This window comes from Phodopus roborovskii, unplaced genomic scaffold (assembly GCF_943737965.1).
Source record: "Phodopus roborovskii unplaced genomic scaffold, PHOROB, whole genome shotgun sequence".
Classification (NCBI taxonomy): domain Eukaryota; kingdom Metazoa; phylum Chordata; class Mammalia; order Rodentia; family Cricetidae; genus Phodopus; species Phodopus roborovskii.
This window is the reverse complement of record NW_026126638.1, coordinates 9642326-9668941: the sequence shown is the minus strand read 5'-3', so window position 1 is coordinate 9668941 and position 26616 is coordinate 9642326. Positions and strand designations below refer to the sequence as shown.

The 26616-nt window shown below is 42.4% G+C and overlaps 1 protein-coding gene across 1 annotated transcript in view; it reads left to right on the top strand.

Moving 5' to 3' along the window:
- Nucleotides 1-4018, top strand: part of Slc15a5 (solute carrier family 15 member 5) — an 85617-nt gene extending 81599 nt beyond the window's left edge. Inside the window, exons 8-9 of the mRNA XM_051173210.1 lie at nucleotides 652-760; nucleotides 3874-4018. Coding sequence (XP_051029167.1) covers nucleotides 652-760; nucleotides 3874-4018 — 254 coding nt within the window. The remainder of the gene's footprint in view (nucleotides 1-651; nucleotides 761-3873) is intronic.
- The last annotated feature ends 22598 nt before the right edge of the window (nucleotides 4019-26616 follow it).

The window sequence follows — 26616 nt, the reverse complement described above, 5'->3', positions numbered from 1 at the left end:
ATCACAGCAAAGACCAAAAACAAAAGTTAAACCTTAGTAGCGGATGAGTTACCTTGAATCCTGAGTGATAGCATAAATACTCGGCTTGGTGCTATAAGGAAGTGGAGATCATTTGTTGTGTAATTTTAGCAAGAATAATTATTCATCAGGTCCAAAGAAATCTCCGCATCAATCGGAGATGAATGTTATCTACGCGCAGTGACATCAGGATAAGAGAACCCTGGATTCACTTGTTTGTCCAAATGTGTGATAGCCATCACCTGCATGTGTCACCTGACAGGTCTTACAATTAGATTCGCAGAGGACAAGTATAAAAAGGCGTTTTCAGACCTTCAGTATGTATTTATTCCATATGTTAGGTACAGTAACAAAAATAAATTGAGACAATCATAGATGAAGCAAATTAGTATCATGATCAAGATTACCCTTACAACCCAGAGAAAGGTTCCTGGCATGTTGGGGTGTGATGCTTATCATTTTCTCTATTAACAGCAAATGAAATGAATTTTGGCAGTGAAGTTTCAAATGAGCTTTCTTACACAAGCAATATTACTGAGGCAAACAACTCTCTATGAACTGCAGGATAATAAAATATTCACAGAAACTTGCAACTCTGCAGCTGAATAACAATTACACATTTGCTCCAAACAGGCAATTGGTTTCCAAACACATTAAACAAAGGCAATTTAGAAGGCTTCTTCTTCGTGCTGGCATCCTTGACGCTGCTGAACGTCCTGGGATTCTGGAGGGCTTCACAGAGGTAAGTGTGGGGAAGAGGAGCGATTTCTGACTCTGTGAAATATTGGTCTGAGACTCATGAGTGAGCCAATGGGATCCCGTATGCCATGACGAGACAAATTAACATCCTGCAGAAATTTAATGGATTATTCTGAGCAAAAAAAAAAAAAAACTTCAGTTTAGACTTTCCTTATCCACCAGTTCTCACAATAAATGAGTGCTTTATTCCATTCTAAAGCATGCTTTGCCAGTGTGGTTTTCTGTAGCCACTGTCTCAGTGCTTTAGAGTTACAGGTAGCCATATGGGTAAGTCATTACCATTGGGGAAAAACTGCCATTAAACAAACAGCTAAGAATTTAATGGCCCTAGGGATCTGGGTTCTAGTCAAGTCTTTAAATTAGCAGTGGCCATTTCAAGGCCAATAGGTGAAAATCCATTAGATCAGCATTCCCCAACCTTCCCATAATGCTGTGACCCTTTAACACAGTCCCTCATGTTTTGGTGACCCCAACCATAAAATTGTCATAACCGTAATGTTGCTACTGTTATGAATCATAATATAAATATCTGATATGCAGGATATCTGATATCTGACCCCTCAAGGAGTCATGACCCACTGTTTCAGAGACTCACCTAAGTGATCAGAATAATGTAATATCAACATCCTTGTGCATAATCTCACTTGTCTTCAGTTAGTTAATTCATGCAAAATACTATCTAATCATGTAAATATTTTCCATCCATTCAATGCGTATTTGCCAAAAAAAGCTCCATGAATCAGGCATCTTTGTGTCATCTGCTATCCATCTATTCATTGATTACCTCAGCTCTCTTTCTGACATATTGTGGCTGTGTCAGAGAGCAAACTGTCTAACCTGGTGGAGTCTTTACACATGTAAATTACATCAGTGTCACCAACCTCTGGTTTTCAGGGAGAGAACCCTGTAAAGAGCTAAGGTCCATGTGCACCACGTCACAGGAACTCAAGTTGCCTCTGTTTATCCATTATAGTGCTTTACCCGTGAGGCCTCCCACTTGCCACCTCTTCCTTGCCCAAACCAGTCTTTTATTCTTCTATCAAATGTCTTTTGGATCAGCATCCAGGTGACAGATGGGTGCAGCAAACAAGAAGTTTGCAGAGGCAAAAGGCAGCAGATGTTCAGTGTCATCTGCAGCCCTCATCTCCCCGAGCTGATGGTCCATTATGGGAGACCCTGAAACCCTGCAAGGAGGAATGGGAACCAGTCCTCAAATTGAACAGGCCCCTTTACTATGAGTATTTCTTACCTTCCAGAGCACACAAGTTCTACCTCTCTCTAAATGCCAAGCTCTTGGAGTGCAAATGAAACAGTAAATCAGAGTCTCACAGGAAACTCCAACAAGGATCTGTAGCTTTGTAGAAAAATAGATTATGTCAAGGAAGCAGAAGCCGAAGACATGTGCTCTTTCCCTCCAGCCCCAGTCTCCAACCCCAGAAGCTGAGCCCGTCTGCCAGCACGTACTCTCCAGTATCACCTCTCCATTTTTTATTTCATGGGTTTTTTTTTTTTTTTTTTTTTTTTTTTGGTCAGAGTTTGCCTTTCGCTGGGTGGTGATAGCTTGTACCTTTAATCCCAGCACTTGGGAGGCAGAGGAAGGAGGATTTCTGAGTCTAAAGTCAGCCTGAATTACAAAGTGAGTTCCAGGACACCCAGGGCTAAATTGAGAAACCCTGTCTCCAAAAACAGGAAAGGAAAGGAAAGGGAAGGGAAGGGAAGGGAAGGGAAGGGAAGGGAAGGGAAGGGAAGGGAAGGGAAGGGAAGGGAAGGAAAGGAAAGGAAAGGAAAGGAAGAAAAAAGAAAAGAATTTGCCTTTGCCCTTCACAGAAGCAGCCTCCAGAGTCAGGGATGTCACGATCTGTTCCGGTGTATGAGCAAAGTAAACACCCAAACCCAAACACTCCTTAACTGGGCTTGGTTCCTTGACCTCTTACTGTGTTGCAAAGTTGCTTGAAGTTGAGTAGATACTCAGAAATATTAGCAATACTAAAGTGCCTACTAAATTAGCCTTATCCAGCCCCTCTCTGCTGCTTTATTCCTCGCATACTTCTGCTGAGGTGTGGTCTAGTTGACCATGAGTATGACTGAATCCGAGTAAGTTTTACTTACTTGTCAGTTCATTGTGCATGCATGCTTCCAGCCAACCTGTTAAGCACTGTTCCCGGCACTAAGAAACAATGCGGAAGCAAGGAGACTCCATTAGTACACAGGGGATGAGGTCACTGTCCAATCTAAAACATTCAAATACCCGTGGTTGTTGAGTGAGCCCTTGAAGGTGGTGAAAACAAGGATGAAAGTGTCCAACCCTAGAGAGTACAGCAAGCAAAGACAAAGGACTATGCGCTAAGGCGGGTTTGATTCATAAATAAGTGTAGTCCTGCTCACAACTTATGTAAGCCATAAGGAAGTTGTTTGTTTGCTTCCTACATTTCAGGTTTCTAGTGTGTAAAATGGGAACAATCGCTCCTCCCAGAGTAGTATGGTCAGAGAAGATATTCTGGAAAGCTAAGTTTCTCTGATGTTAGGGGTGGACAGCAGACCTGCTTAAAATGTGGTCATAGACTCCTTTGACAATGGTCTCAGCACCAAATTCATGTTACGTCTGATCAGTACAGCACAATACACAGCACATCTGATGAGCCCTTGGAGTCCAAGCAGCCATGAAATCCACCGCCAATAAAATTTCAGGGCTTCTCTCACAGACAATACAGAAGAGACTCACAGGAGGTTGTAAACCAACACCAACCTGCTGGTCATGATGGTGTGTGCTACCCTATTATCCCAGCATTTAGGAAGCTAAGGCAACAGAATTGCCCCAGTTCAAACCAGCCTAGACAACATAGCAAGTTGCAAGAGAGCTTGGACTACATGGCAATACCTCATCTCAATAATAAAGAGAACCTAGCTAAAGGTCCTTATAAGAAGCCTTACTACGCACTAAATAGAACTCTCCTGTCCTTGTACCAAAACTGCCTCTTAAATAATGACCCCTGAGGTGCCATCATAAAGGGTAGGCAAGCACGGGAGGGAAGTCAATGATTTATCAAGTCATCTACATCTGCTCCTAAGGAGAGCTGGCTTTCTTTCTTTCTTTAGATATTGTAATCTAAATCATTTTAATGCCCAGAGCGTCAGTGGAGGAAATCGTGAAGAAACTCTTCTCTGGGAAAAGTCTCTGAAGTTTTATGGCAGTACACAGGAAACATCGTCAAGTATTGATCTTTGGGAGACAGCCCTATGAAACTGGACTTGACTCTGTCTTGTGAGCACCCCTATTCATTATTTTCTCCTTCAGTCGAACACTTTATACATTTTACTGGGAAAGTCAACATAAACGAAAGTAACTATGGATGCTATCTATGTACTTTACTTACAAAGAACAGTTACAATCCTCTAATAAACTGCTATGCTTTTGTATTGATATATGTTTTTGACCTAATCAAGTGATTTTAACAGCTTGGCGATTACTCTATGACCAGAAAATGATCATTTTCTATACCAGCATGTCAATCATATCATATAACCTTTACACTGGTTGAGCAATTAAAAGTTATAATTATAATTTTCATGTCATTAGAAGCTAAGAAACACTATGTTTATATTGTTCTTTCTATATATTCACCAAGTCTTTACTGCATTCTAGGTAGTATGACCATAGATAATATAAGTCTAGGCAGATGATAATGTGATATAATTCTGCTATATTAGACTTTATTATTCCACTAAAAAATATCTTGATGAAGGAAAATTTTTTTTTTAATTTCAAGGCAATAATACTAAAATAGAGGTAGCTTGATTTCATTTGGTCTTGTTAGGTTTGGAACAAGTCTCATTCAGTCCAGGCTGGCCTCAAGCTTAACTGTGTAGTTGAGGAAGACCAACAAACTGGAATTACAGGCTAGGTACCTCCATGCCAGTCTTCTATTATTATTATTAATTATTGTTATTATTGAATAAAATGAGTCCTGTCCATCTGTCAACGTTTGTCTCAAGGCTTGGCTTGTGAGCCTCCTGCTCCAGGTGATGCTTTCTTGACCCCGCCCACTGCCTGTGTTGATGAGCCTAACCTGAGTTCTTCCCCACTGGTACCCAGATACTGAAGGTTCTCACCAGTGCCCTTCATTTACTTCCCCTCTGGGACTATGCTGGATTGGGCTAGAGCATTTACCAGTGCACTGCAAGTGACATGACTGAGCCTCCCTACCCCCACACCTCTTGCTGATGCAGTCAATGCTTAAAGCTGTGGAATAAAAGATGTAGCCAGACTAGGCTTCAATGTGCATTTTTAAATGCTCTTACAGCTGTAAACACCAGGTGTTTTTCTTACTCCAGCTATTGGCTATTTGCCAGTTAAGTTTAGAGCACTCCTTTAAAAAAAAAAAGACCAGCCTTCCCCACAACTTTTTCAAAACCTTTATTTTGCATAAACCCCAGGCAAATCAGCAGGGCCAAGCCTGATGCTCTTACAACCTTCCTTGCTGGCAAAGGTTAAATGCCAAGCTTGCAATTTTGGGCTTAATGAACACCCCAAAGGGTCCTCGTTAGAGCAGTATCTAGTGCGTTGGTCTCATAATGAACACCCCGAAGATGAAGAAAGCTCCAAACACCTCGCCTTGGTGTAAATGAAAAGTCATAGCTGGCTCTTGCTGTTAGAAAAAGGCCTGGCATGACTTTGGCCCTTTCCCAACTTTCCCTTCACCGCCTTAATTTCCACATTTTAACGGGGAAAAAGGGTGCTCATTGCGCTTTCACTCTTCCTCTGCGATGAAAGGTCTGCAGAAATTAGAAAATTGACCCAAAGCAAGCAGGAGAAGAGCCGAGAACTCGCACGCTGGCGTTGACGCTTGTGATTAGCTAAATTGCAGTAACTACACAGGCTTCCATTTGGAACAGGGTGCATTCACACGGCAGTTTCTTCTTTAGTGCCTGGCGACATTATCGCTGAGCACCTGGAATAGTTTAGGCATTAAGTGTAATTGGTTTTGCTTTACATAAATCTGGAGCTTTGTAAATAAGCGGAGCGTTTCAGCTTCTATATAACACCAATTAACTTAAAGGGATGCCTTGTTTGCAGAAGCCTGCTGCGTTCCGTACTGTATTTCTCCCATAATGTACTCAATGGCCGCAGAGTCCTGTGTCTGCTGTGTTCCTTAGGCTTCTGCCACTTCCATCAAGGGTCTCCCAGCGACTCACTCACCACGGGTTACAAAAGCTGAAGGAACCTAGTCTTTCCCAAGAAACCCTCAATGCTGGATTTCTGCTCAAGATTTGAGACATGGAAAGAAGGCACTCACTAGAAAATGTTTTCTCTGACCCACAGAGCACACAGGCCATGCATCCCATCCGGTTTTGTCCACAACTGATAAGGACATCTCTTTCCTCCTTTTTCGGGGAAGCCAAAAGTTAGACATTGTGCCTGTACACAGATTTTTAAAATGTGTTCTTACTGCATGAATGTAGTGATATATTACTTATGATTTAATTAAAGCTTGGCTGTGGATTCAGAGAACCAAAGTTAGCCTCAGACTGTGGAGATCAGGCAGTGGTGGTACACACCTTTAATCCTAGGACTGGGGATTAAGAGATAGATGGATCTCTGTGAGTCCAAGGCCACTACTCATGAGTGAATCAGTCTGAAAGAGAATTATAGCTCACATCTTTAACCCCAACATTAGGGAAGTATGTAAGACAGAAGCGAGGTCTCAGAGAGGCTTCCTTCTCCAGCCACACTGAGGAGAGGCGGCAGTTTGAGACTTGGTGAGGGCTCATGTGAGGATCAGGGCTTTCAGCCTGAGGTAGAGGTGAGAGCTAGCGGTCACTTCCTGTGTTCTTTGACCTTCAGCTTGAAGTCTCTGGGTCATTCATTTTTCTTTGTGTGTTACATAAGAATTTACCAGTAAACACATTTTTATCATAGTATCTTGTTTCTTAATGGGGAGAAAGGCAAATAAGCAAGCAAGCAAACAAACAACAATAACGAAACAAACAGACAAGGATAAAATCAACTCTGAGATCTGGAAGCAGATGGATTTTCTCCCAAGCTCTTTGGCCATTTCCCTTATAATCTCTCCACTCAGTTTTCTCTCTCATCTGGTCTCTCTTCCGTGATCTTAAGTTTAGCATCCAGCCCGTCATTGCCACTTGCTTTATAAAAGCACTTTGAAGAACTGTGGGGACCGGTCAGTTAAGTGAGCACACTTGCCATGTACTTGGGAGAACCTGGGTTTGACCTCCAGAACCCACCTGATCATGTGGCATGACCTTGCATGCCCTGCCTTGATGAGCAGAGACAAGCAGATTCCAGGCGTTCTCTGTCCAGCCAGTATAGCCGACGGAGTGAGCTTCAGAAGGGAATAGGCGGGAGATGACGAAGCAGGACACCCATTATCTTCCTCTTTCTTCTGTGCACACACAGAGACGTGCACAGACACAATCACAAGCACACGCCACACACAGCAAGATTTAAAGTATTTTTATCAGCTAACAGAGTAATGGAATCTGTAAATAACAGCTCTTGATTCCAAATGTTTCCTGTTAATATTGTGAATAACAAATTGAACCCCTGCTGACATTTCCTCCAGGTTCTCTGGGCCTGAGAAAACCAGCAGTGCTGATGGCCCCCAAAACAGCCAGCTGCATTCCATTGCCCATCACAATGAAGGGCAGAATAGGTTTCCCAGTCTCGGGCTTTCTTCCAAAGCCCTCAAATCAAACCAACAGCAGAGTGATGGGGGGGGGGGGAAACACAGGTTTCCCCCAGAGCAGTCTGGGGGGGGAGAGCAAGGGGATAAAGGAGTCACCAGTAGTAGTGACCCATAGTTACATCACCCTTTGAGTTTACAAGTCTCTGTCATACGTTTGGTTAAGGCCAGCACTCTGGGAGGGAGGCACATTTTAGTGTCCCCATCTTGTAAAAGAGAAATTGCAGCGCCAAGACAGTAAGTGACTTATCAGGAGTTACAGGGCTTGGGAGATGGTTTACTCAGAAGAGTGCCTATTGCATAAGCATGAGGACCCGGGGATCTAAACTTTAGATCCCCAAAGGCAGAAGACAGGGACTGCAGCACACATATATAAACTCTGTGCAGAGGACAGAGACACGCTGATCCCTGGAGACCGCTGGCCACCCAGCCTTGCTGAATGGTTGAGCCCTGGGCTCAGTGAATAACACTGTCTCAAAAAAGTAAGGTAAGGTGTTGTTGGTGTTGTTTTGTCTTGTTTTTTGTCTTGTCTTGTTTAATCTAGCCCTACGTTGGAACACCAAGATGTTGTTGTTGGTTTCTTTTTACTCTTTTGGGGGCCTGCCACCCAGCTCCCAAATAAACACACACAGAAGTTTTTTTCTTATGAATGCCTGGCCTGCCTGGCCTTAGTTTGACTTTTTTTTTTTTTTTCTTGCCAGCTTCTAATAACTTAAACTATCCTATTTTTTGTCTCTGGGTTTTTACCTTTCTCCCTTTCTGTATATCTTTTCCTTCATTCTCATTCCATGCCTGGCTGTGTGGCTGTGTGGCCGTGTGGCCGTGTGGCCGTGTGGCCGTGTGGCTGTGTGGCTGTGTGGCTGGTCCCTTCTCTTGCTCCTCTCTTCCCAGGGTTCTCCTCCTCTTTTATTTTCTCTGCCTGCCATCTCCACTTATTTCTCTCCCCTGCCTTGCTATTGGCCATTCAGCTCTTTATTAGAACATCAGGTGTTTTAGGCAGGCAAAGTAGCACAGGTTCACAGAGTTAAACCAGCAAAACATAAGAGAATGTAACACATCTTTGCACCATGAAGCCACAGAAGAGCCTGGCAGGACAGAAAACTACAGCAACAAAATGGTGCCCAATGCATGAATTTCCATGTAAAACCTGACAAGAACTTAAAAATGGATTCTAAAAACAAAAGAAAAGAGACAAGCACAGCTTCCTGGTAGCAGCATTTTCTCGGGTGGGCTCTGTTTGCTAGAGACAAGCAGAGGCTCACGGTGCCTTTAAGGGAGGCTTGCTGACTCAATATTAGCGGCAAAAACTGCATGGCTTTTTTAAGAGGCCCTGCTACCAATTGAATGGTGTGTACAACCAGAAGTGACCAGATCTCCAATCCAGCAGCATGCTGCATGGCAGATTTAGCTTTCACTCATACAGACAAAAAAGGTTTAAGAGTCAAGATGGTGAGCACAGCTCCCAGCTCTGGCAGTAAACATATCCCATACCATGTTTGAAAGCCAGCAGTTAAAACGCCTGCTTTAATTTTAGTCATGCTGTTTAGCAGATAAAAGATTTATGGCCAGAAAAAAAAGACAGAGATATACAATAAAGACAGATTCAGATTAAGAAAAACCTCTGAACGGTTTGCAGTGTAGGCATGGGAGAGAAAAGGGAAAGGATAAAGTGGTTAAAAAAGAAATAGAGTAGCTGGGCAGGGTGCCACACACCTATAATCCCAGCACTGGGGAGGCAGAGGCAGGCAGGTCTCTGTGATTTTAAGGCCAGTCTAGTCTGCAAAGTGAATTCCAGGACAGGCAAAAGTACACAGAGGAAACCCTATCTCAAAAAATGAAAAAAAAAAAGTAAAAGAAATAGAGTATTTTTAAAAAGCCACATAAAGATGGAGAATACACAGAGAGTCTGGATAGTGTACGTTATTGTATTGCCTTTAAATTGTTTGATTGCTGAGTAAAGAGCAACAGCTGCCTACAGACATTTGATTATAAATGCTGCAGGATTAATCCAACCTATATATTTTGAAAATTCCTTGACTTCAAAATTGAAGTCTAAGGGCAGGTTACTTTGTAAAAGGAGTTCTGCTTTTGTTTCCACAGGAAATGAAAAGCTATGGATTCCTTCCAGATTAATATGGTTTGATCAAACAAGACCCCCCTGAAGTGGCAGCCCAGGTGATCCAACATCCAAAACCACTGAGATGATGCAGCCTCAGACTATTACAGCCAGGATTTGGACAGGTTTCTGGTTTTTTTTTTTTTTTTTTTTTCAGGATCCTGATGGTATTGACAGTGCTCCCAAACAGCAGGAAGCACTTTGGAGTGAATGATGCCCACATTCCTAGATATTGTTTATAAATGTTTCTCATTTAAATGGGATTGGTTATAAATGGTTAATGTTCACAGACAGTCTCTTTTTAAAGGAAAAAGGGGAATTTGATATAGAAATGAATATTTTACATTGGTATGGATTTTGGTTTATTGATACAAATTTAAGATCAATTTGTTATGGGTATATTTCTTCTCTTATTTGGGTATTGTGTTTATATGTCTCTTTTAAAAATGTATAATTACATACAAATTGTAGTCACCTATAATAATCAAAACATGTTAGTTTTTTTAGATATACAGAGGTATATTTCAAATGGATAGATATTCTTCAAACCTTTCAAAGACCTGCGGAATATGGCATTTAAAATAGGTTAGTGAGACACAACTGCTCCTGGCAACACCAATTACTTCAGAGTGGATGATGGGCATCAAAGAAAGTCGATATGGAGTTGCTTTCAATATGGCAAGACTAGCCATTTAGGCAAGAATCTCCTCTTGCCTGGATAGTTTGACTATATGCTGTATAAACTGGGCAGAAAGGACCCACAGGAAAGTGACTGCTGAACTTGAAAAATAAGATAGGACAGTCCTGCAGGGTTTCTGCTTCATGGAATGGTAGGCCAGACATTCTGCAGGACAGAGAGAAAAATGACTGACAAACTGCCAATACAGGTAGGCAGTTTAAAATTGCCTGCTTCACTGAGAAGTCTGTCAGACACACTATGGCCTATGAGCTGAACATGGATGCTCCAATGTTACAGAGAATCTTTAGGTGACTGTCCGGGTAGCAAGATGTCTCTGTTGATTCTAGAGTTTATAAATTATCCTTCTGAGGTCTTTGATGGCATTTAGGACAGTTATGGTTACAGTTTTCCTTATTTATGATAAAAGGTAAGTTACATATAAAACTTGAGACTCACAAAGATAGGATAGATGATAGAATATTTTTTCTTTAAATTTTGCCAAATGCTAAATATTGTTAACTATAGCTCTTATTTGATAAATATTTTGATATATATAATTTTACTATGTTAAAGTTAAAACTTTTCTTTTTATTTAGACAGAAAAGAGAAGGTAATGGGAGATGTCCTTCTGTATATACGTTTCTCTTATTGGTTGGTGAATAAAAAACTGTTTGGCCAATAGAGGCAAGAAGATATGTGGGACTAAGAGATGAGTAGAATTCTGGGAAAGGTAGGCAGAAAAAAGATGTCAAAGAGACACCATGTGGACACTGGGAAGATAGGATGCAGCAGTTCTCTTATAAGATAAGGCCATGTAGAAATACATAGATTAGTAGTTATGATTTAATAATTATGACAGAGCTAGCCAATAAGAAGCCTTAGCCATCGGCCAACAATTTTATAAATAATATAGTGTCTATGTGTTTGGGGCCGAAGCATCAGTGGGACCTGATGGCACAAGAAACTCCAGCTACACCACCACATAAACAAATGTAACACACCTTAAAATAATATTCAACAAGAGCGGAAAGCAAGCAAGTCTCCTGACATCAACCTCTGTCCTCCATATGCATGACCTGTACACACATATACAAGTATACCACACACACACACACACACACACACACACACACACACATCACATCACATACAAATATCACCCACACATGCATGCACATATATGAATAAATAAAAATAAATTTTACACAGAGTTACAGAAATAGTAGTTTTCATAGACAAGGCTTGAAAGTTACAATGTCCTTCACCAGGACAATAGCTCCTTTCACAAAGAACAGTCTAGATATCACCAACATTGGATCAACGCACTCTCCATCATCAAAAGGGAACAAGGAGAGTAATACCGTGACATGGATAGAGGTCCTGACTAAACAGCATCTTCTTCCATCAGCACACCTCATGGAGCCTTATGCTGATAGGAACGTACAGGTCATGGAGCCTTATGCTGCTCCCACATGGACCCCTGATTGACAGGAAGCCATAGATCACTGAAAGTTTCTTCCAACTGACTACAGTGGGAACATGGATTTCACACTCAAAATGAGATCCTTCGGTTCTGCCATCAAAACCAGCCAGATGTTTGTACTACAAATGGGTTCTCAACTGCCTTTAAAAAGGCAATTTGCAAGAAACAAATGCTCCCAAAGTCTGATCCATAGTTGTGATGATTCCTGTGCAACTTGCTGAGAGCACACAACACTGTTCCGTCTCTTGGTATGTCAGTTCACTTAGCAATCAGAGTTGCCATCCGCTCTTAGATAGTCTCAGGAGAGTTAACAGGAGATGTGAGCTGTCTTACAAGGGTGTGAGGAACCTTGCTCCAGCCCCCCAACGAGCAGTATGTATGTTCTTAATCACTGAACCTCTAAGCCCCCATCCTCCACCAAGGCCATGCTGGAATCCACCTCTTGGCTCCGATTCTGTGTCTTGGATAGAAGTCAGGTGGTTCTCAGGCTTACGAAACCACAAGCGGCTAAACTTAAATAAACACAGCAATGAGTCCACAGCCTGTGACAAGTGTCTATTACCATGGTAACAGCAAGTCGGGAACACATTTAATGGCACTTAAGTGAAAAGCACTGAAACAGTTCTATAATTCTACAACAGATAAAAGCTGGAGACAAATGGAGTCCATGGGAGGCAGGGACTTGGCTAAAGCAAGGGGGCACCTCTCGCCATCCAAGGTATTACAAAAGAAACACACATGACATCATGGCAGTTTGCGTTTCCCCAGCAGGATCCATCACAGGAGAATGAAGAAAAGACTAGGAAGACACATTGAATTTAACACAAGGCGAGCACATCTCTGTCAGACAGGCCAGAGAAGAGAAGAAAGCCTTCAAACTTGAAAGCAGGTAGTGGTCACTCAGAAGTGGGCATTTGAGTTTGGACAGTATGCCCTGCACATAGTGAGTGCCTTGACTGGTATGAATCACGGGTAGTCCCCTGAGCACACCAAATGGCTTTTCTCTACTCCTCAAGCACGTCTCACGTTAATTAATCCTTCCTGACCCAATTCTGTGTCTCCAGAATCCAGACTTTTGTTCCCCCCACACCCCGGGCTCTGCCTGATTTCACTGCCACAGAGTGTGGTTGAGAAGCGGCAACAAGCAGTCGAGGTGAATGAACCGCTTTGCCGCAATTAGAAGTTCGCAGGGAATAAATTATCCTCTAGTTCAAGCTGTCCAGCAGTAATTCTCATTAATAATAACACTTCTATAACAGTCTGCTTCCCACAATGACAGGGAGTGCTAGAAACTTTAACATTATTTTTCAAGCCAGAGTCACATCCCAGACGGCTGGCCCAGATTGCCATATGCAGCAGAGAGGCAAGGTTCAGAAGAACAAAGATGCTCGGTGTATAACTGGCCATGAGGTTCACAGGCTAAAGAAGCAGGTGGGAAGCAGGGGTTTTCTCCATCAAGCTTTCTCTTCTAATTCATGCTAAATTGTTAGTTAATTTTCACCTTGGGGCATTTATAAAAGGGGTAGTTTCCCAAGGTCTCTCTTTTTCCTGAGTACAAACAACTTTTTCACTACAGCAGCTTCAAGCTGCACAAATGACCTTGAGGTTATAAAGAAGTGGTCCATGAAGGTAGGGATGATTGTACAGATATATAGAGTTAGAGAAAGTAATGAAGAAACATTAAGATAGGATAGATGATACATGGGTATATTAATAGATACATGGTAGATGGTAGAATGGTAGATAGTGACAGAGATAGATAGATAAATACATGGATACATAGATAGATGATAGACTGGACAGAAGGAGGAAAGGGAAGGAAGGAAGGAAGGAAGGAAGGAAGGAAGGAAGGAAGGAGGAAGGAAGGAAGGAAGGAAAACTTTTAGCCTACAGTTGACACTGGCTGTCAGCTAGGGCACTCTGCCAGTGACACTCTTCATCTTATCTACAGATACAATTTCAAGTTTTGTGAGTGCTTAGGAGCTGGGATTCACAAACATTCCAAAAAAGAACTACCCAAGGCAGAAAACCTATTTTTCTTGTGCCCTAACTTAAAACCATACAGCATTCCTACCCTATACTCTGTTTGGGAGAGTTATGGAGCTCCATCTCAACTCAAAGAAGAGCATTAAGTCCCATCTCTTCCTGGAAAATAGCAAGAGTCTTTTGTTTCGTTGGGTAATAAAACTGTTGCTGTGGGATTTTAGGCTTCAGGTTAAGTAAGTATCTACTAGAGTGATGTATGATCAGAGATCATTCTTTGTCATCTAATGTGGCCCAGAGAAGCCAAAAATTTAGGCAGCACTCCTGTCCTTGAAGAACAGAAGGGTGGAGGCCAAAGCATTCCAGGCAAACATAGGAAGGGGCATAAGCAAAACACACAAGTGGTAAGCAAAGGTCTTGGATTAGTGTGAAAATGACAGCTCATATGCCATAGCCAATTACAAGTCTCTAGATGAAAGCAATGTGAGACATTTGTGTTTCAGAAAGATCACTCAGTCAGAAATGTAATGGAGAACCTGACAGAAATTAGATACCCACTAGAGAGCCTAGTTGGGTAATTAGTGCAATGTAAACAGCAATAAGGTCCCTGGCTAATTGTGTAGTGCCTAGCATGGAGAGAAGAAGAGGCAGTCAGGGGTGAGGTAACTGATGGACAGCATGCATTGGGCCTTACTTGCACTAAATTGTTTCTTAAAACTTTTTAATAATTTTTTTTACCTTGGAATTAGTATTAAGCTCACATTATATATCTTATCCTTGAAACACAGAGATGTCCAGCTACTCTCCCAAGGACAGCCATGACTCATAGAGTCCAATCCTGAAAGGTAGCATACTCAATAATAAACACATTGCGTGGATGTGTAGGTGACACAGGGCAAGAAGTCAAGGAGCATTTCCAGGCTTAAGACACTCCATGACTATTCAAGCTGCTGAACTAGATACACATGGGAGGGTAGAGGGGTAGACATCACAAGAGAGAATCCTCACACAATGAATTTGAGGTGTCTGTAGCAAACAGAGTGATGCCCTGTGCCCTGAGAGTTACATACAAAGCTTTGTTTATATAAAAATCTTCAGTCGTCAAGAATTCATATTTCAGGAGAATGTTAAGGAACATCTGGCCATGGTTTTTTTTAATATTATAAATGAATAAATCTAGACCCAAAGAGTTGATGTGGTCTTCCCAGAATTAAATACCAAGTGTTTTACCTGGTAAACTTCAAAGATCTCTGACAATCAGTCTAACCCAGTGAAACAAGTAGTCCCAAAAGAGTTATTAGAGAAGAAGGAAAGAATCAAAGTCAAATGCTGGATTTAATTTTATAAGTTCAGCTTGATTTCTAGTGGGCTTATGAAAAACTTTATTACATGAATCACATACCGCTAAACACATACTCAGAGTCTAACTTCATAGGAACAGACTGATCTTTTCCATAGACTTCTGGGATAAGCTGAGAGGTCAGAAAGGATCTTAGCTTAAGAATCAGACAGGTCCAGATGTGACTAAGTCTCCAACTGGTAGTAACTGGGTAGGCTTTGATGAAATATTTATCATTATAGAGCTTCACCCTCCACACCTTCAAACCAGCAGGGATATATTCCCCATAGTCTTAGCCCTTGGAAATATTCTAACATGCACTAAAGATCCCCAGACATGGGGTTGTTAATGCAAATTAGTAACCAGCTATTTTTCTTCCCTCAGTCAGCAAATGTTTACTGGATTTCATCTCTGCTCCCAAGTAATTTCTGGGTATGTATCAATTAATATTTTTCTAAATCAGAATTTTACTAAATCAGAAAAATTAAAAGCATCTGTTTTTCTCATTTATGTGAATCCTAACAAAAAGTTTTTACCCCCTCCAACAAAAATGTATCCAGTAATAACAATAACCTTGATATTAGACCCAAAATTGTATCAAATTCTCAGACTAGAAGAGATGAAGATGCAGGAATCTCATTTATCAGAACACAAAGTCCCTGTTGGTTCATCATAGCATTTCTTAGCCCCGTGGAATTCGGATTGTCTCCAGATACACAATTAACTGGCCTTCTCTGCCTTCCTACTCATAATTAGATTATGGATGGAGCTAAGCATCCCACAGACACTAGCCATAAGACATCATAAAATGCAATGAAACAAACGAGGTTTTGATTGTTCATTAAATGCTTCTGTGAGCTCTTCTTTAAAACAGTGAGAGCCTTCACAGAGTTAACTTATTTTCTTCTTTAATCAACAGTTGTTAAACTCATTACAATCACCTTAATAAAAAGCAAACTGAGGCCTGCTTATTTGTCAGGTATTCTATTGGTTTTGAGCTATATTCTTGTTTGGATGGAGAGAGGTTGTCAATACTGCACCTTCTGAGTCCAACCTTGGAAAAGGTGCTTCTGAGAAGACATAAAATGGCAAACTCATTCAAGGGTCACTCATGGGCTGGGAAGATGTCTTATTGGGTGATGCACTTGCTGTGAATAAATATAGACCTACAACTACAGTCCCAATGCTGGAGAGACAGAGAAGGGACAGTCCTGGACATTTACTGACTGACAAATTTAGACACTCAGTGAACTTCAGATTTAGTGAGAGACATCATATCAAAAAGTAAGATAAAGAATACTGAAGAACATGCCTGCCAATAATTTCCAGTCCCAACGCTTGTGTGGCAAGCACTTTACCCGGTGAGTCACTTCCTAGCCCGATAAAATTGACTTTAACGTGTTATAATTGATATCACTATGCTAGTAACATATGCAATTTAGGTTCTTGACCTGGTATTTATCCAGAATACAGTTTAACACCCATTTGGAAGACCCAGTGTCAAAACTAAATCACAGGAAATCAGGCATACAAGAACAAAAGATACATGGCCTGGCAAGACGTGCCCACCAGTGCAATAATGGCATGAATATCATGGACGTAACCAACCACTGTCTGATTGGATTTAAGACCTCCTCCACAAGAGGGAGCCTGTGCTTGGCAGGGTTAATAGGGCCAAGAAATTACAGCTGTGTCGATCATAGGCCTTAAGAGAGAAACTACTACTATTATTCTGCTAAACAGACTCCTAATGACTCATTTTTCTACTCAAAGACTAGCATATTCCCCAGCCCCCATTAGGGATGCTGCTGCTTCTTGCAATAGAGGATGATTAGTACAGAGACCTGCAATTGGTCAACATGCATAAAATAGAGACTGCAGAGAGCTCATGCTCTATGATGCTTTACCATAAGACTTAGAAGTCATTGTGGAAGAGAGAGTTTACAGAATATAAGAACCAAGCACAGGTGGAGAGACAGAAAACCTGTAATCTAGATACGGTGGGGCAGTTGCACATATGATCTCATAGAGGTTGTGACAGCATAAAAAAGACCTGCACAAGAACAAGCTGAACAAAATCTTAACATGGATGAGGGAGGTAGCCATGAAATCCCACCCACAGCTGGGGGACTATTGGTAACTGATAGCCCCTGGCGGAGAAGGAAAGTCAGAGACATATAAAGAAACAGAGGGAAGGAGGGAGGGAGGGAGGGAGAGAGGGAGGAAGGGAGGGAGTATTCTTCATAGATCTTGTCTCTGGTAGATGGCCTCACATTCAGACACATCCTAGCAGCACTGAATAGATTATTATGTTTATAAATAAAAGGTCACATGAAATTTTGAGGGACAACTGGCACAGAAGAGGAATGAGGGATGCAGTTGGTCAAAACTCGTTTTATGCATGTATGAATTTTTCAAAAAAAAAATAAATGAAATAAAGCCAGAGAGAGAGAGAAAGAGAGACAGAGATCCCATGTACTGAATTAGCTTAAATTGAGAAGAATGATTGAACAACTGGAACTAAGAAATTTCATTTCATCATCTGGCAATTGTGACAAAAGTTACACAATTTCTGTATTAATCCAGTTATTTGTATTGAAGCAATGTTGGCTAGGAATAGAATATAGAAAATAGAATGAAGGAAGGAAGGAAGAGATAGAGGGAAGGAGGGAGGGAGGTAGGGAGAGAGCAAATAAGAGGGAGAGAAGGAGAGGCAGGATGAACTCATCAGAATGCAGAACATTTCCCTTCTGAAAGTTTGGTGCAACTGTTCTCATAAACCCATGAAGAAAAGAGCCAGCCAGACGTTAATGATTTCCCAGCCATTCCTCATCTTCACTAAGCTGAGTGTGTGTACACTGGAGATTTCCTGCAGTGGTAAATGAGGGCCAGTGTTCCTATCAAAGTCATTTATGGTCCCAGAGGAATCTATACTGTGAGCAATGAGTTGTTAGTTATATAAACCAAAGTTTACATATGATTACCAACTTGATTATCTCCCAAGCTGTGCCAAAGCACTCTCCCTGGAACTTAAATGTATGCAAAAAAAATAGCTTTTAAGAAACTATCTGAAAATATTTGTGCTGTTTTAAAACCAGGCTACCTCCCTGACTTTTGGACTATATACATGGCATTAAGTTGGAAATAATAACCCTTGTATTCTAATGCTTTCTGTTGCTGTGGTAAATCCCATGACCAAAGCCAACTTGGGGAGGATAGGGTTTCTTTCAGCTTATAGCTTACAATTCATCATGACGGAAGTCAGGGCAGGAACTCCAGGCAGGAAGCTGGAGGCAGGCACTTGAACACAGGCCATGGAGAAAAGCTGCTTACTAGGGAGTCCCACCTTCCTTACTAGGTCCATTTTCCTTTCTGGAACACCCAGGACTGACTCCCACCAGCTGCCCCAGGGGCTGAGTCCTCCTGTACCAATCACTAATCAAGAAAATGCTCCACAGATTTGCCCACCAGTCACTCTCAGGAAGGCATTTTCTCAACTGAGGTTCCCTCTTTGCAGGTGACTCTGGCTTGTGTGTCCAGTTGACACAAAACTAACCAGGACGAACTTCCTTTCCCTGACCTCCAATCTCCTCGTTTGCAAAGATGCAGCCACTCCTAAAACAATAGCAACATTATTCGGAGACAACTTGTCTGCCTTGATTCAACGGTCCTAACCATAGCAATTCAAAGATACACAGCATGGGTGCTGATGGCAGGCTAATAAAGCGTCTAGGAATGCAAAGTAGAAGAGGATAGAAAAGAAGCATCGGCAGGACAAGGCTAGAGAGGAATGAAGCACCCTGTCCAATCCCACACGTGGGGGAAAAGTACAGTTTGCCTAAGCAAATTAAGTGACTGTATAACTCAGGAAATCCTCAGCAACCTGGAGTTATTCCAGGACCCACTTAAACAGAAACTCACCCTATTGTATGCACTCTCAACAAGCTGTTTCAAGGAGTGAGAAGGGATTCTGTGTGAGTTCCAAAGGAGAAAAGCATGCACTCAACTTCTGCCCTGGAACTCTGGGAAGGAGCTCCTACCGACTAACATGCTGCTTGGGATTTCTCCTCCAACTCTTCTGAAGGTATGAGACACATGGACCCTTCCTTCTTTCCCACATTTTATAACACAGGATGGCTGTATCTCTGGAAAACGAAGACGGAGTAAGGATGAGAATCAAACAAGGACGAGAAGAGAAAATGGGTGGCCCCGTGTCGGTGTGGCGGTCAGAGGTGCCATAGTAAGAAGCAGTGTAGAGGAGCAAATGGAAGACACACAAATCTCAGAGACCATGGTAGGACAGGTAAGGGCCGGGGGCTGGCCACCAGCTCTGCCCTTCTATTCCTGCGAGGCTGAACATTCCCAAGCTTTATACTGTCCCTGAGAGAAAGACAAGATTGTGAGCCAAGGGAGTTCAGAAATAGCAAAAAGAAACAGAACTAACTTAGATGACATCATTCACGGGTGTGGAAAAAACAGCACCTGTGGGTTGTGCTTAGTTGCACTGTGTGTTAAGTAAGGTTACAACTTTCATACGACCAAGATGTTTGGCAATCCTGTGTCAGGCAAACACACATACAAACGATTCCCTCTGATGCTCAGCCCTCCCCACCCTTGAGAAGGTGTTTGCAAGGTTGCCATTGTTCAGACTTCCTTAAGCCTCCAACATCCACCAACTTTACAAGCCACAGTGACTGCATTAATTTGTATCTGGACCTCTACTTTTGATTACTGATTGTACAGGAAAAGAAGGGAGGTGGGGGAGGGAGGAAGTAAGAAACAAAGAAATGAAGGAAAGGAGCGAGATGGGCAGCAGAGGGAAGGAGAGGAATAGATGTGGATCTCTGCAACCCAGGCTTATGCCTTACACATGTTCCCTTCTGTGATTATTGATTGCCCTGCATAGTCTGTAACTGAAGACACTTCTATAAACATCTTAGTCTAGATTACAGCATTTATGAGAGAAGGTGGGAGGCGGGAGGGGGCGGAGGAGGGAAGAGAGGAAGGGGTGAAAAGATCCACCTGAATTGTGGCATTATACACTGGCCTTTTGACTGAATTGTGGGCCCTCATTGGTCTCTTGAAATTTCCAAAATTCAACAGGCAGACACTCATTAGCTCCAAGAATCAAACACACACACACACACACACACACACACACACACACACGCACGCACGCACGCACGCACGCACACACACGCACGCACTTTAAGAAACGGTTATTGTGTTATAATACATATACTGCTAATGTGATGACTTTAAAAGAAAACATTTATCTGGATGTATTTATATATTCATTGGCAATAAAAACTCAAAATATATCCACATTACTTCACAGTCAGAGCACTGATCCTACCTCATGTCTGATCTAATTATTTCCCTTGGAGACACTTGTCAATGTCTCTAGCTTCCACAGTGCCCTATATTTCCCCCAACCTTGTTATTTGTTTAATCATTATTCATCTATTAGTTCTTTTTAGTAGTGGTAGTTGAGTGGTGTGTGTGTGTGTGTGTGTGTGTGTGTGTGTGTGTGTAGGCCAACAGGAGTATATAGAGGACAAAGGAAGATTTTCAGGAATGGGTTTTGTCTTTCCACCTTATTTTAAAACCGTGTCTCTCCTTTGGTTTCTGCTGCTCTGCACTCCAGTCTAGCTGGCTCTTGGGCTTCCAGGAAATTGTTCTATCTCCAGCCTCGATGTAGCTGTCAGCCTTTGCCTGCTGAGCCATCTCATTGGCCCTATTTCTCTCTCGACTTGGATCAAGTCTCTCTCTCTCTCTCATCTCTCTCTCTCTCTCTGTGTTATACATACATGTTCACATATGTGTGGAGTTATGCTTGCCCATACATTATTATGTGGAAGCTAGTGGTTGATGTCAGGTATCCTCTATCACTCCTCAGATTACTTTTAATGATTTATTTTATTATCATGTATATGTGTATCTGCATGGGCATACGTGTGTGTGCATGTATGCACACATTATGTGCATGTGTGAGTGCCCACAAGGGCCAAAACAAGGCAACTCTAGATCTCCTAGAGTTGGCTGTAAGACACCCAATGTGAGTGCCAGAAACTGAGCTTCAATCCTTGAAAGCAGCAGCTAGTAGTCTAAACAACTGAGCCTTCCTCCCAAGCCTGACTCTATGATTTTGAGAATGGGTCTCTTGCTGGCGATCTCAGATGTTGTCTTCTCAGCTCAGCTGGCTAGTCAACGAGCCCCAGCATCTGTCTCTGCTCCCTCACTCAGCACTGGGGCTAAAGATTTGTTCTACAACAACCCACTTCTCATAGATGCTGGGAACGTGAACTAAGATCCTCATGTTTGCACAGTAGCCCCTTTCCCACTGAGCCTCCTCTGTAACCAGGCAAATCTTACTATAGGAGACACAACACTGCTACTATCACACAAGAAAAAAAGGGAAGATGAGACGGCCTGGGCCTCACAGCCTGCTTCCCAAGCATGTATCTTTGCATTTTCACAAGCATTACTCTTAATCTCATTTTTCATTCCCATCTTGCAACCATATGCCTTCCTATTGATCTTAGTTATGCTGCTTGGAGACACCAATGAGAAATGCTGAGAACATTCAATAAATAAAAAATATCCATCCACCCAGTATGTGAATTCCTGCTTAGAAAATTGTGCAAGTAAAAATGTGTTATTTCTGCCGCCTGTTAGTTCTCAAGACAGAACTCTATGCCATGCATGTGGAATTAACTCCTGGGATGGGCGGAGGTATTCTAAATTTCAAATCCCAATGATTCTGAAGCCCATCATTGCCTTAGAGGAGTTGCCTTGTGTAATTATTGATTACCTCAGCCGCACTGTAATTGAAGTCACATCTCCAAGATCTCAGTTTAGATTGTAGCATTTGTGACTTCTTCTTTTTTCTTTGAGTGAGAAATGAATTCATTTGCATCAGTTACATCTTTTAGAAGTTCTTAACCTAACCAGGAAAAAAACTCTACAGCACTGACTTTGCTAGCTTAGACTTTGCCAGGCATCTTGATATACCGGTGCATATTTTATTCAAACAATTCTTTGTTTAAAAATATACACAAAGGCAGCCCAAGAGAAGAGTTTTTATCAAACAGGCCAACCAACCCAAGACTCAAAACTCCACCCTTCATCTCTGCCTTGTGAGAGATGGATATGAGTAGCATGGAGAAGAGAAAGGGATTTGTTTGAGCTCTGGGGGCTACGGCCTCTGGTTGTTTATTTCCTGACTCCCCTGTGAAAGTGAATGGGTAGATACCTGATTCTCCAGTAGCACTAATACTTTCTGGGTCTCATAGATGACATGTAGAGATAGGTTTTCACAAGCATCTGTTCCCACTCCTGTGGCAAGGTTGGTGAGCTCTTAGTGCACTTAGGTAGTCTGTCCACTGGTGACAGAACACCAGAGTGGACCCTAAGAAATGGCATTGGGAAGTGGTCTCCGTTATTGTGAGTTCTCAAGGATGGAACCCCCCAAGCCAGCTCAACATGAACGTAGAGTGCAATGAATCGCTCACAACAGCACTCACAGCACAGCCATGTGGCTCTGCGGCTACATGTACTTACAAAAGGAAAACATAAGCCACGCTTGATAATGGTAAGGAAAAGTGGAATTTATTAGTTCAAGCCACTGGGAAATACCACTACAGGCTGCGTCATATCCCTGCTAAAATCTACACATATTCCTTCCTTAGCCACAGTGTCATTTTCCTGGGATTTCCAGTGACTTGTAGTCAATCATGACCCAAAATTTTTTAATGGAAATATCACAGAAATAAACAATTAGTAAATTTTAAGTTGGGGTGCCTTTATGGATAATATGATGAGACTCCCTGCCATCCCATCTGCCCCTACATGGATCACTCCTTTGTCCAATGCAGCCACATTGTATAGGCTACCCTCCTGTTTGTCACATAGTAGGTGTCTTGCTTGTTAGAAAGTACACTGTGTTAGAACATTACTGTTAGATAGTGTTGTTGAAATGGCATTACTATACTTTTGTATCATATTACTCGTGGGTGTTAAACTGACATTTTAGTTTAAATTCACCTTTCTGATCACATTACAATGATGCTGGTGGTATGCCGTGAGTTCTTCAAGCTTGGAATATTCTCTCTTGGTTCACAAGATTCACAAGGCCATTATCTCAGAAGTGATAGAAGCAATAAAGACTTGGTGGAACAACTGGAAATTGTTCAGAAAACTCCAGTGGTGTTGTCTGGATAAGTTACCACCCCTGTGAGGTGAGCTTTTCAGGGATGGAGTCGCATGAGTTGCTGTTCTCCTGTAAGCACCTGTCATCCAAGCTCCGTAGTCCCTTAACCAGACAAGATGGTACAGGTGGCTCCAAATCCAGCCTACTGCTCTCTCTGAAGGGAAGGAGACGTGGGCACACAAAGAGCTGTCAAAGAGACACACAGCAGAACAGCTGGGTGAGAGACAATGAAAGCATAGCCATCTGCACAACAAGTAAAGAGGCTGCAGGGGAAGCCAACTGTGCCAGGACCTTGATCTTGGACTGCCCCAATTACAGTACATTGAAAAATAAGTTTCTGTTATTTAGTCCACACACTGTGTGTGTGTCTGTCTGTCTGTCTTTCTGTGTGTCTGTGTGTCTCTATGTGTGTCTGTGTGTGTGTTAGGTGGTGGTGGTGTCGTTGTTTTGAGATAGCACATCAGGTACCCTATATGCAGCTGAGGCTGGCCTTGAACCTCTGATCTTCTCAAGTACTGAGATTACAGGCACATACAACCATGTCTGGCTCTGCAGTGACTATTTAAACACCAGTATCAGAGCATGAAACTTAAATGCCAAACATAAGACTTCTACAGTTCAGCATCTCCTGTCTTATACATATGTGTGCATGCACCTGTTTATCAACGTCTCATATCTCTCACACGCGTGTGTATGCATCTGCTTGTCATTCCTACCCAGACAGCAGAACCCTAAGAACACTCCCTCCACTGTTTTAGTGTCTTTCTTGATACATGCCCATCCTACCAACACTCCAAACAAAACCCATTGATAAAGAGAGGCTAAAAGCAACAGCCACTGTGGATCGTCCTTGCTCTTTCCTCCTGGGGCATCATTTTGAGCTGAATTATGGTTGGCTAATACAGGGGCTAGCACAAAGGACCGGACAGAGCTCTTCTGTTGTTTGTGTTCCTCAGAAGGTCTCTGATGTCTTCCTGCATTCAAAGCAAGTTCTGGTTCAGAAAAAAAAAAAAAAAATAGCCCAACACTGGAGCCTTCAGGACTCGTGTATGCAGTTGTACACACAGCTTGTTTCCTTTTTATTCACATTGTGCACTACATCTGGACACTCTGTGGGGTCCACTGGAGTTCTCTGCCCACGGGGCAGCACGAAAGAAACAGTGGTGAGGAATGGCAGACATTCGGATGCCTGCTCCTCTTTCCTGCAGGGTTCTCTTGAAAAACTTAAGTCCAAAGTGAAAAATGTATTAAGCACAGCAGAAATGGCAAAAACTGTATAAAACCATTGTGTTAATAAGACTTTGTGCAACTGCCCAAAACCGGTCCTGCTCCTTGATGGGGTGTTACGAGAAGCTTGCAATAACCGCAGAATCAGCATCACCCCTTCTTTGCATTGCCCTGGCTCTCCTTCATGATCAATTAATGACAACAGAAAACCGTTGAGAACAAGCTGAGAAGAACTCCTTTCTCAGACGTTCCAGCAATTGTCTCCATGTATCTCCTCAACTCCAAGGAGGTATGTGTTCATTTCTGGGTCAAACACTGTGATCAATTAGCCAGGACTATGTGATAATGTATCCCTCCAAAGCAGGCAACTGCAAAGGAACATTGTACATGAGAAGAAATCTGGGAATAAAGTAGTCCTCCAAGGAAATGTTGGCATACCAAAAGTAGAGTAGATGGGAACAAAATTCAACCGTTTTAGATTGTTTCAGAGGTCCAGGTGGGAGGGAGCAGTAAAACTGAACAATAGTTCTTCATTTGGGGACGGAAAAGTCACAGGACTTTGGTTGGCAATTTATCTGTGTAGCTAAAGACCACTGAATAATAGAGCCCAACTATGCCCTGGCTCATTTCCAAAAAGTTACAATCTATGCAATAATCTTGCTCCAAGATATTTCATTAGCATGTTTGGTGTTGAGTATGTTCCCTAGTTATGATCATCTGGAATTTACCACCAAGTCACCGTCCTTGCCTCAAATAACTTCCATATCTCTCTTCTATAGAAGGGATTTGGGTCACTACACTGATCCAAACAGTCACTGCGATGCTGTTGTGTTTAGAATTCCTGGGAAACCTCTCCTCTGTCTCACTTTCAAGGTCCTGGGTTGGACGCAGAAGTGGTTTTAAGACAGAGGTTGGAGGTGAGGTGTCCAAGGCAGAGGAGGAAGACTGGAAACAGGGAACCCACTTGTAGCTACACATTTTACCAGTCCAGTTTGTCCTGAAACCACTACTGTGAGAGCTTCCTCCCTATTCAACCTATCACTCAAGGGTTCCTCACACAGTCGCAGGATGGTCTTCTCGGTTCTATGTGGAATACACCATTGTGGTACCACACTCGCAACACACATTCCCAAAAGCTCTACTCTAGAGCGTCCCCTTAAGCACAGTGGGTGCATATACCTAGAATTCCATCACAAACCACAGAAGTCAAGCTTTCTACGGCTCCCACTGGAGCCGTTGGGGTTCTCTATCCTGTATCTCTCATTTCATTGAGACCACGCCTTTGTTTCCCGCCTTCTCATGTTGTGCTCTGTTTACCAATACAACCAGCAAAACAAAGCAGCCAGGTGCTCTCAGATCCTGTGGACATGGTGTACCATATGCTCAAGATTATTTCAACCACCAGGCTGCTATGAGGGCAAGCTTGGGTACGTAGACTCTCTCTTCCAAGAACATCCTCTTTTGGAGGGCAAGTTTGCTGCCTTGCTTTTTGCCCAGGTAGATGTCTGTAATGACACAAGCTCATACTCAAGCGCATAACTCACAGGCAGTGGATTAATTCTCATGATGAATTTGCCCAAGATGTGGAGAGCTTGTGGGCTTCTTCAGGCCTGTGCAGGAACTGAACCACACACACACAGAAATGCTGTTCTCCTGCAGAGCCTTTTGTCAAGATGAGTTGCTTGGGGTTGCACTGAGAGTCTCTGAGACAGCATAGGATGGAGTTCATAGAAACAGCACTAAGGGTGAGCTCAGCATCACCTCAATCTTCCCCTTGTTAGTGACGAAGGGAGAAGCTCTGTTTAGCTACTGAACGGCAAGGCTGGCACGCTTAAGAATTCTTGCTTCTCTCTCTTTGCGGAAAATTCTGAAGACTATCACAGCAAAGGTTAGTACCACTAGTATGGACATGATGACTCCAATTTCTTCTGGGTCATGGGAATTTACTCACATACAATCTTTACCTCTTGTCGTTCTATACTCATCGAGATTAGAGAGAAACTGTCAATGCCTCATTAACTTTGATAGGTATCTGCTCCCTAGGCCTGTATGACAAAGACTTCTCTGTGTACGTACATCTTGTTCTCTGTAGCAAGTGT